This window comes from Aedes albopictus, chromosome 3, assembly GCF_035046485.1.
Source record: "Aedes albopictus strain Foshan chromosome 3, AalbF5, whole genome shotgun sequence".
Classification (NCBI taxonomy): Eukaryota; Metazoa; Arthropoda; class Insecta; order Diptera; family Culicidae; genus Aedes; species Aedes albopictus.
This window is the reverse complement of record NC_085138.1, coordinates 307,626,125-307,645,317: the sequence shown is the minus strand read 5'-3', so window position 1 is coordinate 307,645,317 and position 19,193 is coordinate 307,626,125. Positions and strand designations below refer to the sequence as shown.

Sequence of the window (19,193 nt, the reverse complement as noted above, 5' to 3'; positions counted from 1 at the left end):
ATCTGCTGAAACATTTTTAAGATGTATGGAAATAACAACTACCACTACCACAGCTCCGACCATTGCTTTTGCTGTGAATGAATACATTCATCCCATTTCCTCTCTGAATCAATTATCGCTCTAAATCAACCCTATTTTTACACCACCCAGGACCGTAAACCGATCCCCATTCCAAACTAGAACATTCTTTGAATTTTCATCCACTGCGCTGCCGCCTCTCAGTCTCATAAACCGAAAGAAAAAACACAAAACAATCACCATCAAACAGATTTAACGACAATGTCTCCGGTTCTAAGCCGTTGGACCATTTGTCACCCAACAAACACTGGCACTGGAGTTCTGAAGTTACCGCCAACGAAGCCAGAGGCAATTTCCCCCGCGTTGAACAGTTTCGGCTTTTCACGCGGCTGTTTGCCTTTTTGTCCCGTCTGTTGTTCAACGCGCCATAAACTTCCCTTAAATCGCTGCAGCCAGCGCTCAGAATGGATCGCCGCTATAATATATCGATCACCCCGCAACATTGCGGTGGTGGCGGCGGCCTGCGACCCGAGCCGAAGCCGACCACCTTCAAGGCGGCGGTGACCCACCGCCGGAGAAGATCAAAGCGAGTTTGCCGCCTTTGCGAGAACGAGTCTCTGACTCTGATAAGAAGCATCGATCATCATTGGGAGATTCTGTCGTCTTACGACGCGACGACTTCGTCGTTGGTGTCGGATCGGCTTTGGTGACACATGCAGTTAATAATATTGATTCGGAAGAAGATGAATGCACCGCATGGGTGTATTGGTATTGCAACGATCGTGCAACCAATCAGCAACGAGTGACGGCGGCTGCGCGAGCAACAGCATAGTCGATGATCGACTTGGTCGATTCCTTTCAATGGACGATCGCCCGACAAGCGAAGAAGCGAACGAAGCGGATGGCGTAAAAGAGGGTGGGCGTGGTTTACAATGCACGCGGTAGTATGGAATGAGAGAACCCTGCACTACTGTGTGGAAGGAATGGTGGAACGTGCAAGCGGACGATGGAAAAATGGAAACGGCGAAGACGACGACGCCGCCGGTTTGGTTGGGTAAAGAACCTGCCGAACGTGCGAGTGCGTCAGTCAGTAAGGTGCTAGCTTCTCAAGGAGAAACATCTCGCTCTCTTCTCAGCAAAACTGGTTTCGAGGGACGGTTGCTACTTTTTTGTTGCTTTCTGTGGTTTTGAGATTATCTTTGGAAAGTCCGACGACGAAGAACAGTGGGAGAGTGCAAACAGAAGCGAAGTGTGATCGGTTGCAGTCAAGTGAATGTTTATTTTGATTGCCGGTTGAGGAGTTTATGTTGTTTGTTTGCAATTCAGGCAGCGGAGAAGAAGTGTTTGCTTTGGGACTGTTGACCGACAAGGGAAACTTGTGGAGTGTGTTGATACCGGATTGACGGAAGAACCGATAGCCGGCTGTTGAGAGTGACATTTTTAGTGGAACGCGATCAAGTTGGCGCTAGTTGGAGGATTCAGCGATAAAATGGCAGTGGCGAGTTTGAACATGTCGCCGATCTTCTCCGGATACCCGTTCCAAGGTAAGTCGATGGGTTTTCGGAAAGTCATGATCGTTTGATCGAGCGGGATAAAATGAAGGCGGTGAGCCGTCGGGCGGCGGGTTTTTGAATCTCACGGGTTCAACAACAGTTGGTCGACTAGGCGGTAGAATCTAACATATGCTGTTGATCGCGGTCCATCGGTGTCGATCATTTATCGCTTCTGCCGGATCATAAATCATAGTGATCCCGGCGTTTTATTGCCGTCGGACGGCAGTAACGGCGGCGAAGGTGAGAAAGTTCGATCCTTGAAGCACGGGTAACATACGGCAGGCAAGGATCTGCTCTTCTTAGTGGAATTAGGGGGCGTTTAATTTTGATACCGACGCGGCCTCCGGGGAAAGTAGGTCCTGATCATGAATATTATTTTTCTGAACGTTGCGGCAGGATGAAGCTGCGCAGTGAGGGCGAGAAGCAATTGTAACATAAGGTAACAACGACTGGGATATCAAAGGGACCGATCCGACGGAGGATCGCTTGCGCTCGACAAGGGGCTAACAAGATTAATGATTGTAAATATGTTATTGTTTGGTTATTGTTCGGGGCTCGGGAAATGGACTCGCTTTGTGGAGCGAGGCAGAAGTGCTTGAAAGCTACGGGAAAGAGGATTAAATTGATCTTTTTTTTTTTTCGTTTCGAGTCGAGACGGTTGTGCTGCCTTTTGTGCAACTGGGCTCGGACGATCGTGGAGACACAGATCCTATCGGGTGTTGGACTGCTTGTAGATCGGGGATTAAGATAAGCTTATTAGAGGTTTGAGTGGATTTGGGATGAGCCGTTTGCGTGAATTTTGCTGGAAATGCAAAATTCTTACGCTCGATTGCATTTCGGAAATTGGGTTGATCGGGTGGAGGTTTGGAGTTTGAATTATTCAGATCGTTTTGTACTGAAGTGTATGTTTCAATGAGTTTTAGTGTCTTAAAGATATACAGTGCAGATCATTAGATCTTTTTATTCTTTGTGCTTGTAGGGTGTTAGTGTTCCATGTCGTTAGTGCATTCAAAAACCTAAAGGTAAAATTGCTGTACCTGTAAGCTTGCAACTGTTAAGCTAGACCATGCTAATGGTTTTTGTAAAAGACTATTATGCCTGTCATTCGCACATGCATTGCTTTTTGAGATAAAAACGTGGCTCAAAGTAGCACATGGAGAACTTTAAGAGTTTTTATTAACGCACAACACATCTCTGCATTGACCCTCCTGACTGCATAGTGCAATTGTCATATCTTTTACTGTGTGTACTCTGTATAATTCTAATGTTCGTGGTGGTGCCATTTTCACCTTTCATAGAGCAATCTTATGTTTTGTGGACACTAGACTTAACAAAATAAACTATTTTTGATGAGAAACTTCATTAAACAAATTCTCTTAGGGTGAGGCATGTTTTTATAAAAATGTCATAACTCTTTTGAGTGTACAATGATAAGTGAGTGAGAAGTGAGAACGGAATCTCTATGAAAAACTCAACGGATCTCCAACAATCCAGGTAGAGTTTCACCTCAGGGAGGAATGACATTTTCCATACGACAAATTAATCGAATGAGGTTAGACACCTCATTCCACACACAAAAAAAAAATGTAAATTTGACTCCTGAAACAAATTTTTTAGAATTTCATCTGAGAAACATTGATAAGATTGCACATAAAATCTTCTGTAAGAAACTCCAGAAGAATTTCAAAATTATTTACAGTCAGTTTTCTTTGGTTGGATGAGTTTGTTAGCACCGAGTACAACATAACACATAAACTCCGACGTCTACATTATTATTACTTCATCAACGCTACAGCTGACCCTCCCTATGTCGCCATCTAACTCATTCGTAATGACTTATGAACCCTTTGATACCCCTCTCCCCAAACCATCATTCTATTCAAATCTCAATAGCAGCTGAACGCACGTTACTGTCGTTCCAACGCAGCAATTATAGTACAAACTGCTAGATGACCGTCACCAGATTTGGGTTGAATGTGAATCTATTTGTTTAGTATTTGTGCACGGCACTACAAACACAAAAATCGAGCAATCACAGCTTCGTGTTCCATCAAGGATATCAAGAAAAAGAAACTGTTTTAATGTCCATTGTTTGTCATTTGACCCTCACTTCACGGTGAGTGTCGTTAGGCATTACGCAGCACTGGGCATCATTATCAGTCTGGTAAAATGTCAATATCGCAGCAAAGAAAGTTGCTAAAAACGTACACTTTCTGTCGCTACATGACTTCGAACAGTATCCCACCCAAGGTTGCGAAATGTCAGGGAAATGTCATGACATTTTCCAGTTCTACCATTTCCAGTGCAAATTTCTGCTCGTGAACAAAAGCTTTCAATAGTGCTAGTTAGAAATGGTAAAATAACGAAATTGTTGACACATTTTTTTTTTACTAGGGGCAGTGAAATGTACAAATAACGAAATGATATTTTTGTGACATTTTACAACCCACCACCATCAGATGAAAATCACTGAAAATGTTTGTTGTTGATATTTTGAATTTGGAAAGGTGATATTTGCGATGCTTGATTGTCGTTAAGGTGACATGGTGCATCACTAAGTTTCTATAGGAATCATTGACTTGTTTGCTTGCCTCGCGTTTTGGGAGCGTTAAGAAACGAGTTACTGTGCAGCCATTCTACTGAATAAGTATCATTACACTCCCAGTGAGTGAGCATATAATACATTTTCAGACGAATCTTCGCTTGAGTGGCTGAGTTTTATCACAGTGAAATATCGAACAAATTATTCAAGATGGCTGCCGATGCTGATGATGAGCTACTCGGCCCGTTTCATAGCACTTGCCAGCACTTGCCACTATCATCTCAATGTTGTATCACGTAATCTCCTTTGATGTGTAATAGGCGTGATCTCTTCTGATGTGAAAGGCGCTGCTTAGAGTATCCGTAGTTTATGAATAGGCAGAGCCGTAGCGTGGTCCCGTGGCACCCTTGGCAAGCATCCAGATTGGCGCCCCACGACAATTGAACATTGTGAATTTGTAATTTTGTAGTTATTTTCTTTTCGCAGTTTCTTCAAAATTTGGATTTTGTTGTTGTGAAGAAACAAATTCCCCTCGAATTGTTGATATTTTATTATAGCGCTTTTTATGCGTGTTTTTCGTAAAGAATTTCAAATGGAGTTGCCAAAGAAAACCCAAAATTTAGTTCTCTTATGCGAGTGTTAGTACGAACATATTTTGCTTTTGAAGAATCTCACCAAGCCCAGCACAATAATTAGAAATGACATTTAGAATTCCTAACAAAAATGATGCATACATTTCCTCAAGAATCTCACATTTTTTTTCTTTTCTGGATTTTTGTTTAACTGAATTTAACTTCAAAAAATACTTGAGTTTCAGGGGTTTTCAGGAATCCTCAAACGATCTCTTTTACCTATTTTGGAGCTGGTTCAATAGGCTTTACAAAAACTTTGCCAAAGGTTTTTTGTGAAATTTAATTAAAATATTTCCCAGAAGATAAATACCAGGAGGAGTTCCTGAAGAAATTATTACATGAGTTTTTGTAGGAATCTTTGGAAGAGTTTCTGCTGGAATCTCTGGAGGACTTCCTGCAGGAATATTTGGTGCATATGAGAATTCGAGAGACGGTTCAGCAAGAATTTTCAATGGAACTCATGGAGTATTACTTGCATGAATACCTGGAGTAGCTCGTGAAACAATCCCTGAAAGAATACTTGTTAGAATTTGAGGAGAACCACTGGAAGAATTTCCGAAAGAATACTTGGAAGTTTTTTTGAGGAATCCCTGCAAAAGTTTCTTAAGGAATCTCGTTAAGGTTTTTTTTTTATAAAATACTTAGAAGGTTTTATGAAGAAATCCCTGGAGAAATTTCTGAAGGTATTCATGGAATGCTTGAGTTTGAAGTCCCTTTGAGGCAACAAAACTCACGAACGAATGAACCGATCAGCATGATTCTTGCACAGTTCGATTCGTATTCGTGCTGGCTGTGTTTATATGTTCAAAAAGCTATGAAAATCAACTAGCAAAGTAGGAAAATTGATAAAGTACTGATTTTTCATGAGCTGGGAAAGAAATCAACACGATCGAATCACGGAAAAACTAAAAACATATTGCCAATCTTAGATACTGAAAATAGTAAAACCTTGATAACGTTAAAAAAAATCAATAGCATCATTCTGTTTTCTTCTAGCTGTATCCCTTTTCGGCGCCCCTCTGAGGATGGCGCCCTTGGCGGGGGCCAACCTGGCCAACCCCACGCTACGGCTCTGTGAATAGGCCCTTATCATTTGAGACCTTATCACCGTTGCCACCACCAAGAAAGGTATTCCAAAGAAAATGAGAGAATCGTACACTCCTAATAAGGGATCGAGCGTCGCTGCATTTGTACAAGCTATTGTAGGGAAGGGAAATGATTAAGGAGGTCTCGCACAAAATGTCTCCCATAGGGATAAGAGATGGGGGATTAATTTCTATATCTCCAACTAGGAGGGCGTGTACATTTGTCTCCGCTAGATCAGAAAAAAAATCATCCGCAATGCAAAACTTGCAAAATTCTCACCAATCCTTTGTGGAGATTTCAATGTTGATCGAGATTTTGAAAACTTGTGGCAGTACCAATGGAAGTTGTTTTGTGAGAAGCTTCCTCTCTCTCCTCTTCTTGGCGTAACGTCCTCACTGGGACAAAGCCTGCTTCTCAGCTTAGTGTTCTATGAGCACTTCCTCAGTTATTAACTGAGAGCTTCCTCTGCCAATGACCATTTTGCATGTGTATATCGTGTGGCAGGAACGAAGATACTCTATGCCCAAGGAAGTCAAGGAAATTTCCTTTACGAAAAGATCCTGGACCGACCGGGAATCGAACCCGTCACCCTCAGCATGGTCATGCTGAATACCCGTGCGTTTACCGCCTCGGCTATATGGGCCCTAATTCTTTTCTTGTGAGAAGCTTATTAGCCTCTTATTTTCAAATGAGATATCACTTTTCCGATCAGTGATAATCACAACCATCAGAAAAACAGCCCAAGTAACCATTAGCATCCCAGACAACCAGTAATCGTATAAAATGTTGTATAAGATGATGAACTGGAGGCCATATGCGTACATGCCTCCATTTAGGTGTATATAAAATGTACGCATATCGCCTCCACTTTAACATCTAATTCAACATCTTAAACGATCACTGTTTGACTGGGATTACATTTCGCCTATTATACGGCCAATACAGAGCAGACCAGTTCTACACTAGCACTGACTGTATTGTCACGCAAGGCTAAAAACAGTGCCATATGGTTACTTGGGAATATCACCACACACGGGAAAAAAAAATCTGGTACCTAAACCGGCAAAATGTGTCATGATTTCACACCATTAAAACAGCCATATAACTACTCATTTTGTCATAACATTCTCATCTTTCAATGAAAAACACTGTCAATCGCACGGGACGTCTGATGAACAAATGGCGGACAGGCTTACAAAGCGCAATGTTTCGGAGTCATCTTTACGGTAATCAGAGTCATAAGTTTATGACTCAGCGCTATGGTTTCATAGCTTACTGTCAGGATATTTTATTTCTGAAAACGGGAATAGCTTCGCGTAACGCTTTTCGCAATCATGACTTCTAGTCATGACAATGGTTATGATTGTTCATGATAACCATCGTTGAGATCATTATATCATGACGTGTAATCATGATATTATGAAGCGACGAGTTTTATAATATCATGAATCCGACAACGATTTTTTCCGGTTAACTACCTTCATTGACTTCATCCTGCGTCAGTTTTTAGACTCGTTTACACCAGAATTACCCTTCAAATGGCTTTTCCTGTCTAGACTCTAGACAAAATTTCAGTACAGCTATTTAACCTTGCCCGACGTTTCGGTCACATTTGGGATCTTCCTCAGGGACTCTAAAATTGGTTATTAATTTAATTGACGGTTTTTACATGATCATTTTGTACAGCATTGTTGAGAATCATCCAAACAAACCACAGAAAAGAGATCCAGGAATGAAACAGGTTAAGGATTGCGAACAAGATCCAGAATTTTCTCAACGCAAAAGAGGAGAAAGGGAAGCCAGGATGTGGTGAGTGATTTCTATCGATCCACCATCAAAACAACGAGAGCAGTTTTGAAAATACAATCCGAATTATTAACGGCGAGAAGTATAAAAACCTAAAAAACGACAGCTTCTCGAATAAACAGCGCCCCAAACCCGCAAAAGAAGGGAATATCACTTGGACCGGTGTGGTATCGTGATTGACGTCACAATACGTAGGCAAAATCATCCAAAATTCATAATCGGCAAATTCAACGCAACGGACTCATTAATTCACCTGCATCACCAAAGTCTTGGTGGACAATCCAACATTATCATTCACCATCGCAAATCTAATTATGGAGACAATACCGAACAACAAGGTCGTGACGAGAGTGAACTTCTCGTTTCCAGTATTCAAGAAGATGGTTTACGACCTGGCAGTTCTCAAGAACAGGACTGAGAAGGTGACAACAATTTACTCAAACGAGAAAAATGAGTTCACTCACAGTGGAAGTCAAACAAGACGGAAAAATTCAAACTATAGACTTGCTATTGGTTTGACATCCAGATTCAACGATTAAAACAGAGTGGACGAGATTGACGAGAATGAACAGTGCTGCCAGATCACTCGGCTGCCAACCGTCATGTTTTCACATTCGATCATACAGGAACCGTGAATTCTAGTTTTGATATACAGAATTTACGTACATTAAAACATGTCATATTATAAATACACCAGGTACAGTGAACTAGCGCACCGATACATACAATCTGAGCAATACGTACTCCGGCGAATTGCACAAATTGATAAACAATACACGTAGCGCGATCGTCCAATAGGTAAATGAATTGGTACAACGAAAATCAACACAACTAGAGTAAAAGTGGTGCCAAAACGGACAACTGTATCTTGATTGGTTCGTTCGAACTGTTTTCTGGCATAAACACAACAAAAATGAATAATCGTCAGTAGATTCCTTGAGAAAGGCGCAGCAAATGTGACCGAAACGTCGGATCGAAGCCTAAGAACCGCACCTCCAGCCCATATGTGGGCAAACACCGACCAAAATCGATAGAGAATTCCTGAATCGTCTTCTGGTATCTTTCTGTGTTCAGTCTCCTGACAGAATCCTGTGATTTTTTTGGAATCCTTGCTAGGATTCCTTAGGATTTCTCCTGGAGTTTATCCACTACTTCCTTCTAAGATTCCTCAATAAGTTCTTGCTGAGACTTAAACTAAGATTTCTGAGACTTCTACTGGGATTACTGCTGGATTTTCTCCAGAATCTCTCTAATAGTTTGTTCCAGCATTTCTTCTACATTTTTTTCTGGGATTTCTTTCAAGAGTTCGTTTTTTGATATTTTCCCAGAAGGCTCTTCTGAGTACCTGCAAAGAGTTTTTTCTTAGTCACCTTCTTGAGACTTTCTTCTAGTAATTCTCCTAGAGTTAATAAATTTCTTCAAAAATTCTACAAGGGAACTCTTGCAGACAATCGAGAATTGATCGTAGGGTTCATGTATAGATCCTTCAAAGATGATATTTTCAGGAATTCCTTCGAGATGTTCTTTAGATATTTCTCCTGGGATCCCTAAAGCAGTTCCTTGCCAGTGGGAGCGGACCTGGTGTGGTGGTTAGAACACTTGACTATCATGCCGAGGACCTGGGATCGAATCCCACTCCCGACATACTCACAAAATGTGGGTTCTTCTTTCGGAAGGGAAGTAAAACTTGGGTCCCGAGATGAACTAGCCTAGGGTTAAAAATCTCGTTAATACAGACAAAAAAAAAAGTTCCTTGCCAGATTCCTCAAGAAATAGGTATTCGTTCTGCAACTTATTATAAGAATGTTTTTTTTTTCTCTAAAGTTCGTTCAGAAGTCTGGGATTCCCTTAGCAACGTGTCCTGGTATTTCCCCAAAAGATCTTCCCTTATAATCTTCAAGGAGTTCTTTTCGAAGTTTCTCTTGGACTTTTTACCGACATTTCATCCTTCTGATTTTTGAAGGAGTTCTTGGTATTTCTCCAAATATTGTTTGTGGGAATTCTCCAGAAGTTCCTTCTCAGTTTCCTCAACAAGTTTCAGGTATATCTCAAAGAGTCCCTAGAATTCTTCTGATTATTCCTACCTTTTTTTCTTAGATTTTCCTTGTGAGATTTTCTTTGGGATTTTCCCAGAAGGTTTATGATTTATTCACTAATGCCTTTTGTTATTTCTCCAATTTCTTCTTCTGGGGTTCCTACGGAAGCTCATACCAAGATTCTGGAAAGAGTTTTCTCTGGAATTACCCCTGATTTTTCTCTCGGTGTAACTTTAGGAGGCTTACCTAGATTTTGTAAATATTTTCTTCAAAGAACTTTCCTGATTCTTACCTGGGATGTCCAGAAAGTTCTTCAAGAAATTTTCACAGGGATTCTTTCCGAAGGTTTGTTTTTCTTCCACAAATTTATTCTGGGATACCTTAAGAAAGTTCATCCGAGGTTCCACAAGATTTTTTTCTGCAGTACATTCTGGCATCTTTTCAGGAACTCCATGGCCATTCTTTTATGGGTCATCTAGACGTTCCTTCTGAGATTCCAGAAACAACACCAGGTGTCTAAATCTAAGAGTAAACTGCTTTAGAAATCTTAGAAAGAATTTTGGAAGAAACCCTAAGAACAATTTCGGAAAAAAAATATCAAAAGGAACTATTGGGGATATTGCAGAAGCGTTGTTACTTTTGTATTATGTGAAAATAAGGGAATCGCTTAAATGAGCAAATATAAAGCTACTCAAGATCATTTTGCCTCTAGGAAATTCACCCTTCACGGATTCCTCCAGAGATCCTCCACGGATTTCTCCAGGAAATCTTCACGGATTTCTCCAAGGAATCCTCTAAGGAATCCTCCACAAATTGCTCCTGAAATTTCTCCACGGATTCCTCCTGGGAATCCTACACGGATTCCTTTTGGAAATGTTCCACGGATTCCTCCAGGAAATCTTCCACGGATTTCTTCAGGAAATCCTCCACGGATACCTCCAGGAAATTCGCCAAGAATTCCTCCAGGGAATCCTTCATGGATCCCTCCTGAGATTCCTCCACGGATTGCTTCAGGAAATGCTCCAAGGATTCCCCCATCCTTTACGTATTCTTCCAGGAAATCCTCCATGGAATCCTCCAGGAAATTCTCAACGGATTTCTCCAGGAAATCCTCCACGTATTCCTTCGAGAAATTTTCCAAGGATTCCTCCATCAAATCCATCCCGGATTCAACCAGAGATTCCTTCACGGATTCTACCAGGAAATCCTCCACGGATTCCTCCAGGGAATCCTTCACGTATTCTACCAGGAAATCCTCTAAAGATTCCTTCTGGAAATCTTTCAAGGATTTCTCCAGGAAATTCTCCACGGATTCCTCCAGGGAATCCTTCACGGATTCTACCAGGAAATCCTCCAAGGATTCCTCCAGCGAATCCTCACGGATTCCTCCAGTGAATCCTCACGGATTCCTCCAGTGAATCCTCACGGATTACTCCAGTGAATCCTCACGGATTCCTCCCAGGAATCCTCCGCAAATTCCTCCCAGGAATCCTCCGCGAATTCCTCCCAGGAATCCTCCACGGATTTCTCCCAGGAATCCTCCACGGATTTCTCCCAGGAATCCTCCACGGATTCCTCCCAGAAATCCTCCACCGATTCCTCCAGAGAATCCTCCACGGATTCAGCCAGGGAATTTTCCACGGATGCCTCTTGGGAATCCTCTACGGATTCTTCCAGAGAATCCACCAAAGATTCCTCTAGAGAATTCTCCACGGGTTCATCCAGATTTCTCCATCTAGGATTCTTCCATGTATTCGTTTAGGGAATTCTCTAAGGATTCGTGCAAGGGATTCTTCATGGATTTCTCTAGGGAATCCTCCTTGGTTTCTGCACATGTTCCAAGAGATTCATGAGAGTATGTTTGTTGGTATACATATTGGTTCGATAGGTTTCAAAAAGCAATCCAAAATTCGAAATAGTTTAAAAGCAAGGAATCGTCTTCCAAAAGCACCACCCTGTAGGATTTCTCCATTTTCTCCATCAACTACACTTTTTCACCTTCAACAGTATATCCAAAAACTCCAACTCAGAAAACAGAAAACTCTAACTTTCAACGACACTTTCATCGACTGCACTCTTCTACGTTAGTCTGCAAACTGCCTCTCTCTTCGCGCCCTTTCGCCGAGCTCGGTCTCCAATCTTTAAGTACTAGCATCGCGTACTAGAATCTACCACGGGAGAGCTCTCCGCGTTTTACCTGTCCTTTTTACTTCCTTTATCTTCTCTCTCTCTCTGACACTCGTGATTGCTCTCAACTGACCGACCGAGCGCCGGCAATCATTTTCCTTCCTTATTTCTACACATACACACTAGTTCAAAATAGCTCGATTCCAGGGTTAATTTCGATTTTGATAATTACCCATTTTGATACATCAAATTTATTAGTTCGCCAATTTTATATAACCTAAAGCTAAACATATATTAATATCTACACACCCAAAAGCCCAAATTCCTCGAACTCTTCCCGCAACAATAGCTCAATTATCATCCTGTCAAACGCGCGCACAGTCCCATCAAAGGGACCCGTTCCCGTAAATAAGTGTCGGTCTATTCCACGTCGAAGGCACATTCCCCACCTCAAAACTCATTAAAATTCGAGATTCATCACCTTCGCTTTCCAGAACCTTCTACCCGGGACGGTTCGGTTCCCGTCTTCCCGTCTTCGCCGGCCCCGTCACGTGAAGTGCAGCATTCCGTCGTGCATGCAGAAGCGCACTCCCAGACACGCTGGCGCGCATTTTTTGCGCCCTTCGCTTTCGGTTCGTTCTTCCAGAAAAGGTCGAACGGGACGAGGTGCCCGGCGAATGATGCAAGCGCGCACATATTTTATTACAAAATTTGAGCGCTGATCCCGGGCAGGGCCGCCGAACTGACCCGGAGGGGACCACAGCAGCGGGTACCTCCCACCGTATCATCATCGCGCGGGCTGAACCTGAGCGATGAGACCGATCGCGACGTGAACTCTATGGACTGGAGCAAGCGAGCGCGAGCGAGCGAGGGCGGCAAACTGCCTTTGATCTTATTTTCAGTAATTCCTGCTTTCAACAATAACTCGACACTCGCCCCGCGACGATGGATGGGATCCCCGCGCGAGTTCCGGGCGAAGATGCCCGATAATGATATCGTAATGGTATTGGAAATATTTTATTACTTCAACGCGCTCGGCGGCGGCTAGCTAGCTGCGTCCTCGGCGAGGATCGTGATCTCTGGGCGCTGGCCGAAGAGGGCAGTGAGAATAAATCGCGTCGAAATTTCTCGCCGATCTGGACACGTCCTCGGTCGGCCGCGGCTTGGTACACCGAGGTCCCCGAAGGAACCTCCTAATGTAATAATTTATATGGATGTTTAATATATTTATAAACTAAATGATCAATTTATATGATAAAGTACCGCCGCCGGGGGCGAACTCGAGGTCTACGACGGACTTACGGGCGCGTCGATGTACATTTTAATCAATTGATCGCAGCGCGATCGCCGTCTAGGTCGGAGCTGGGACGTGGAGGCGGGCACCAAGCGAGAAAAATTTAATCAAATTGCCAAAATCGACCAGATGGTTATACGTGGAACAACGTCGCCGACAACGACACCGACAGCAACATGTGTCCACTGCGCGGTTGCCGCACAATGGCGATCATTTATCTTTTCAACACGTTCGTTGCCGTGGATGGGTTCACTTCAAGAAATTTATGGACCTTTGATGATCACACACACGCACGGACGCACCGCAACGGGCTGTCATGTTCATTGATCGAGGACTGATTTATAGGTCACTAATTCAATTTATGCTCCGCAGCCGTCGGAGTGTGGAAGGATCGGCACTCAGCTGATCGCGCTTTCCAGCGAGGATCGAACAGCTCTCTTCGGGTAACGATCGCGAGTTGCGCGTCTAATTATAGCGCACAAGTGAGGAAAAAATTGAAATCAAACATCGTGATCTTGCTTGCGGAATTGATCGACGACCGATCGCGACTTGCCGAGCCTTACCACGATCATGCCCGCAGAAAGGCGTTGCAAACCTGCACCATATAATTAGATTTTAATATACAACGTGTAAACATGCTCTCCGCTGCAGTCGATTCATCATCATCCGGAGTCGACCGAGTTTCCAAGATGCGAGTTCTGCCGCAAGATCTACCTACTGCCAATCAAGAACCGGTTTCTCTGCGTTGCCCGAAAATTTCCCAACGATTGAGCAATTTCCTCCCGGGGAACCGACCACGAAAGTGCAAATAACAATATTCAAAATCATAATCTCCCTCGGGGATTGCAGATCACACACGTCGGGGCCACAAATCTCATTTACTGCTTCTGCGGAAAAGTCCCGCGTTCCGGGTCTCGGACAAGGATCGTTTGAGCCACATGCCTCCGCACAAAGCATTCGTATCAAATCGGCGTCTTTGTTTCTGCGCCTGCAAGCTACCGATCGTGACCTTCCGGGTGCGCAGCATTTTCACGCTTCCAGTCGTCCCAAAAAAAAGAAACAAGAAACAACAATTCATCGGAATTTGAATACATCGCCGCGACGACGGGATCCGCGTGCTTTGCTAAAAACCATTAAATTCTAATTAAGCTACCATCCGTTCCGTAGCGGGCGAACGCCGGTCTTCACGCCGGGCACGAATTCCTCTGGCTGCGAGGAATGATAAATGAACCCCAGGAGGGCCCCAAGATGGGACCCCGAACAGTAGCCTAATGATCGTTTCGGTATTTTGTTTCGCTTCGCCATGGCCGGGGTCCGTGGAGACGCGCCCGTCATTATTGGCGGAATAATTAATTGCAATTCGCGCCTAATTGAAGTGCGATCAACAAATACGGAGCCAAGGTCGACGTCTGGACGTCCAAGGTGATCTTACTTTGTACTCGCACCCTGGGGAACGTCCCTGCATCTTCAGCACGGATGATTGATAGGTGTGACCTTCGCGCGTTGTCAGCCACTACATTAGTCACGCACACGAGGAACTGCCGTAACTTGCGTAACGCAAATGATCGTGACAGCAGCCAGACAGACGAGACGTTGCAATCGTCTCCCTTATTTGGAGCTGCAGTTGACAAATGACAACCCTACGGGCCCAAGTCTTCCAGCAGCAGCGCTGGACGAAGCCCAAACCGGTACCGGTGGTGTACGAACACGCTGTGGTGTCAAAAAGCAGTCAGATTTTAATCCTCTGCATGCCGGACGACGCAGAACTTCTTCGTGGGACGAACCGCAGAAGAGATGAAAACGAAAATTGTACCCTTTGCTTGCGAGCGATCAAAGGCGAAGATCGCAAGCCGCCGGCCGCCGCAAGGTTTTAATCAATATGAATCACCACGCCCGTTCCCCTTCCGATCTCTCCTCTCCACCGAATCCCAACAGGAAATTGATTAAACCGGTTGCATTCCTTCGCAATTGATCGATCACCCACGATCAATTAAACTAATCCTCGCGTCACTTTAGCCTCAATTTGTGCGCTCTTAAACACCAGCCGAACAATACCCAACTCAGCCTCATTACAAGATCCTAATCGCTGGTCCCTTGTGTCGTCCCACTTGTTCTTGGTGCCGCCGACGCCGCCGCCGCCGCCGGGCCGGACACAATTCGGATGACACAACAATGTGACACCCCGCCGAAGAATGACACGGCACAAAAGCCGACGACGACGACGACGATGAAAACGATGGACCCGAAAGAGCCCGAAAAAGAGAAAAATGGATCAATTTTTCATTCCGCCTGTCCGCATACAACACACAAGTTCTAAGCGTGTGCGTGCCGATCGGTTGACCGCCTTTGAAGTCGCTCGACCACCCGCGCTTCCCTGGGTACAAATTTGTGAACAGGTTTCATCTAATGAGATTCTCGCTTTCTTCTCTATTTCGCTTGCAGGTCAGGGACGTGTGAACCAGCTCGGAGGAGTGTTCATCAACGGGCGCCCCCTGCCCAATCACATTCGGCTGAAGATTGTGGAAATGGCGGCGGCCGGAGTGCGGCCTTGTGTGATTTCGCGGCAACTGCGCGTTTCGCATGGATGCGTCTCGAAGATCTTGAATCGTTACCAGGAGACCGGGTCAATCCGACCGGGAGTTATTGGAGGATCTAAGCCGAGAGTTTCCACACCGGAGATCGAGAACAAGATCGAAGAGATGCGTAAGGCCAATCCGGAGATCTTCAGCTACGAAATTCGCGAGAGGTTGATCAAGGAGGGAATCTGTGATAAGGATTCAGCTCCTTCGGTGAGCTCGATCAGTCGGCTGTTCCGTGCAAGTCGTCAGGATGATGATCGCCGTGGAAACCACTCGATCAATGAAATTCTCGGAGGTTCTTCTTGCGACGATGAAAGCGATACCGATACGGAGCCCAACATCCAGCTCAAGAGGAAGCAGCGCCGTTGCCGAACAACCTTCAACGGAGAGCAGCTGGAAGCCTTGGAAATTGCATTTGCTAGAACTCAGTACCCAGATGTCTACACCCGGGAAGAACTTGCCCAAAAGACTCGGCTCACCGAAGCCCGTGTCCAGGTCTGGTTCTCCAATCGCCGAGCTCGTCTACGCAAACACATGAACTCCCAGCAACTTGCGGCCTTCAACTCCCAGTACCCTGCGCAGTTCGAGCACCAAGCAGCTGCCTCCGCTGCGGCTGCTGCTGCAGCAGCTGCTCCAACAAGCTCAGCAGGATTCCCAGCAAGCATGCAATCCTGGAGCCAGGCCTGCTACCCACCAACCAATCAAACCTCCATCCACGCTGCTTCCCAAACGGCCTACAACCCTCTGGCCCAAACCATGATCCATCCCACGTCAGCTACCATGAGCCCACCGGCATCCCTCAGCCCACCGACTTCAATCAGCCCGGCGCACAACCAAATTTCCTCCGCATCTGCCCACGCCTCATCCTCTCCTTCAGCGCAGCACTCGTCTGCCACCTCCTCCAACTACAACTACTTCCCAATGCTGGACAACTCCCAGTCCTACGCAACCACCGCATCCTACGCCACGGCCAACAACACCGCCAACGCATCCGCCTCCATCGACAACTCCTCATCGCAATGGCGCTCGTCACATTCAACCCACAACAAAGCCACCACCGAATGGGACGCCTACAGGTAAGTGTCAACCAATTATCACTTCCCCCGTCGTCGAAACTTTCCCTTCCTAAAACAAAAAGAGTCATCTCCTCTAATCAACACTTTCATTTCTCCCCTCTCTGCCCCTGCAGCTCGTTCTTCTCGAACAACATGAACCACCACCATCACCCGCACCATGCTTACTCCGCGGCAGCGGCTGCCGCCGCCGAAGCCAAGTCCGGCTATCCCTACTTCGGCCAACTCGGAGGCCTGGACATGAGCCGCCTGCACTGAACCTAAAACAAAAACACCCATACAATAAATTAATCATAGTTTACTCACACCGATCAACTGGGATGACTGGCGCGTTGGACAATGCATGATGCACAGTGAACAAAATGGGAAGGAATGACACGTGTTCGGCTGCATAACCGCGTCCTAGATTCCACGTGCGACTCAAACGACGGAGCCGTCGGCACGCGCAATTTTGTTACTTTTTTTTAGCAGTGTAGGTGCGCGCCCCCGTAAAAAAAAATGCATAATTCATCCCACTTTTGGTACCGTGTGTGCGGGGAAACCAACCACCGCGTTTGAGCGTTTGAGCTTGACCGCGCAACTAGCGAAATTTCAGGGCAGCCGAGCCGAGAGGGAGTTCATAAATATTCAACCGGGGTGCATTCGCTTCGGTTTGCTGCTGCTGCTGCTATCTCGTTATCTTTTAAGGGGTTTAAGCCGTTTCTAGCGTTTTAAGTTCGTTGTTGCTGGTCTGAAATTATGTGTACATATGTAGTACCTTGGCTAATTTTTATGGGCGTTTGTATGGCCGGCCACGGCGCGGCGGCATAAGCGCAGTGTAAATATTTGGATTCCGAGGTGCCGATAGTGGGTGCCCATTTTTCGTTCAAATTTATTAGGCGATAAGGTTTATGTCTGACCAGGATAGTTTGTAGCAAAAGGGTAGAAAAGAATGGCTGGCGTGTGCGCAGCCAACGAATAATGGGGAAGTGTAAAATATGACAACAAATACAAATTGAGAGAAACTTTATCAGACTGGTTAAGGTTAGTTATGAGAAAAGTTAAATGTTTCGACTATTGCAAAATTAGTAGACATTATTTCCTTACATTAGACGAGAAGATGAGAGGATATTTATATATACGAGGTACAAAGAGATTCAGATGAATAATAAACAGTTCAAAAATACACATATCGTTGAATGACTTATTTTGGAATTGAAAGAAATTCACAAGCACAATTCTTTGGAAAACAAGTTTCAATCGCATTCCGTCTACCTGTCAAGTGCTCGCTGCATATTTCTGAAGAACTTGAAAGTTCCCTGATGACTGCACAGTTGCTCCATCTCTCGACTTATGTAGCTAGGAAATAGTGGATCCACACTTCTCACTTTCGCTCATACAGTTCTGTCCTGCTCGCGTAATCATTAGCTTATTCTGCATAAAAAAAATCTCCACATTCCTCGTAAAAACAAACCATTTCATTGACTTTGTGTCACATATTCTCGACGTTGATCGATTGACGCATTGAACGATGAACTCGCCAGAAAAAAAAAACAACTGAATTCTGATAAGCTTTGCACCCATAACATCGTTTTCGCTGAACCAGCGCTTGAGCTAATTATGCCACAGAGCAGCTTGAGTTACTGCAAATTGTATTTGCAAATTGGATTCGAACCCTTCCCTTTTAGCAAATCTTACACGCTTTTGGTTTAGATATGATTATTCCAACACTGTCACGTTTGTTCCCAATAACTACAAGTGAGAGAGACACATTTTTATGTAGGTATATAAGTTTACACCGGCGCAAATATAGACACGAGGAAGACTTCATTCACAAATATCAACGCCAAAATTGGCCTGTTTTGATACCCACCCAACCCTTCGTAACACTACTGTTTGTATGGGTAGAAAAATTATTTGTTCGGGCTGTAACATCATGAAGGACACCCACCCACCCCCTCTAGCGTTATGACATTTGTGAACAATCGCAGAGACACCGCATCGCTTAGTCCTGACCGCCGTACAAAGGGAGCGTCCATAAATGACGTAGCTTTTAAGGGGGGAGGGGGTAGTCTGGGATTGTATGACGAGCCATGTATTAGGTATGGGAAAATATGCTACGAGGGGGGAGGGGGAGTAAAAAATCGGCCAAAAAATGCTACGTCATTTATGGACGTTCCCAAACCATCAAGCAATCGCCACCGATAGACGACCACCCTCCGATAATCAGAAGGATGAAGATAGGTTTGAAGGAGGGGAAACAGTAGTACCCCCTCACTTCCAGAAGAGGAAGCACTCCTGGATGGAGGAACAGTCCGGGAAGCTACACCCCAACCCATGGATGGTGAAACCTCTAGGGCGGCCCACGAAACAGTACCACTGACTACCAAGGATCAGCCGAGAGAGAAGTCATCACTATCTAATGGAACATCATTGGGTTAATTGGGAGATATGCTGAGGTACAGTTA

General features: G+C 44.7%; 1 protein-coding gene across 1 annotated transcript; it reads left to right on the top strand.

Annotated features, from left to right (window-relative positions):
- Nucleotides 1–228: 228 nt before the first annotated feature.
- On the top strand, nt 229–17,967 carry LOC109398515 (protein gooseberry). Its single transcript, XM_019670900.3, has 3 exons — nt 229–1,562; nt 15,537–16,749; nt 16,863–17,967. The coding sequence occupies exons 1-3, from the start codon at nt 1,508–1,510 to the stop codon at nt 17,002–17,004; spliced, it is 1,410 nt and encodes a 469-aa protein (XP_019526445.3). The 5' UTR covers nt 229–1,507; the 3' UTR covers nt 17,005–17,967.
- Nucleotides 17,968–19,193: the final 1,226 nt, after the last annotated feature.

Coding starts and splice junctions, on each gene's coding strand:
- LOC109398515 (XM_019670900.3), top strand. CDS start 1,508: ATGGCAGTGGCGAGTTTGAACATGTCGCCGATCTTCTCCGGATACCCG. Junction 1,563..15,536: donor CTCCGGATACCCGTTCCAAG/GTAAGTCGATGG, acceptor TTTCGCTTGCAG/GTCAGGGACGTGTGAACCAG. Junction 16,750..16,862: donor ACCGAATGGGACGCCTACAG/GTAAGTGTCAAC, acceptor CTGCCCCTGCAG/CTCGTTCTTCTCGAACAACA.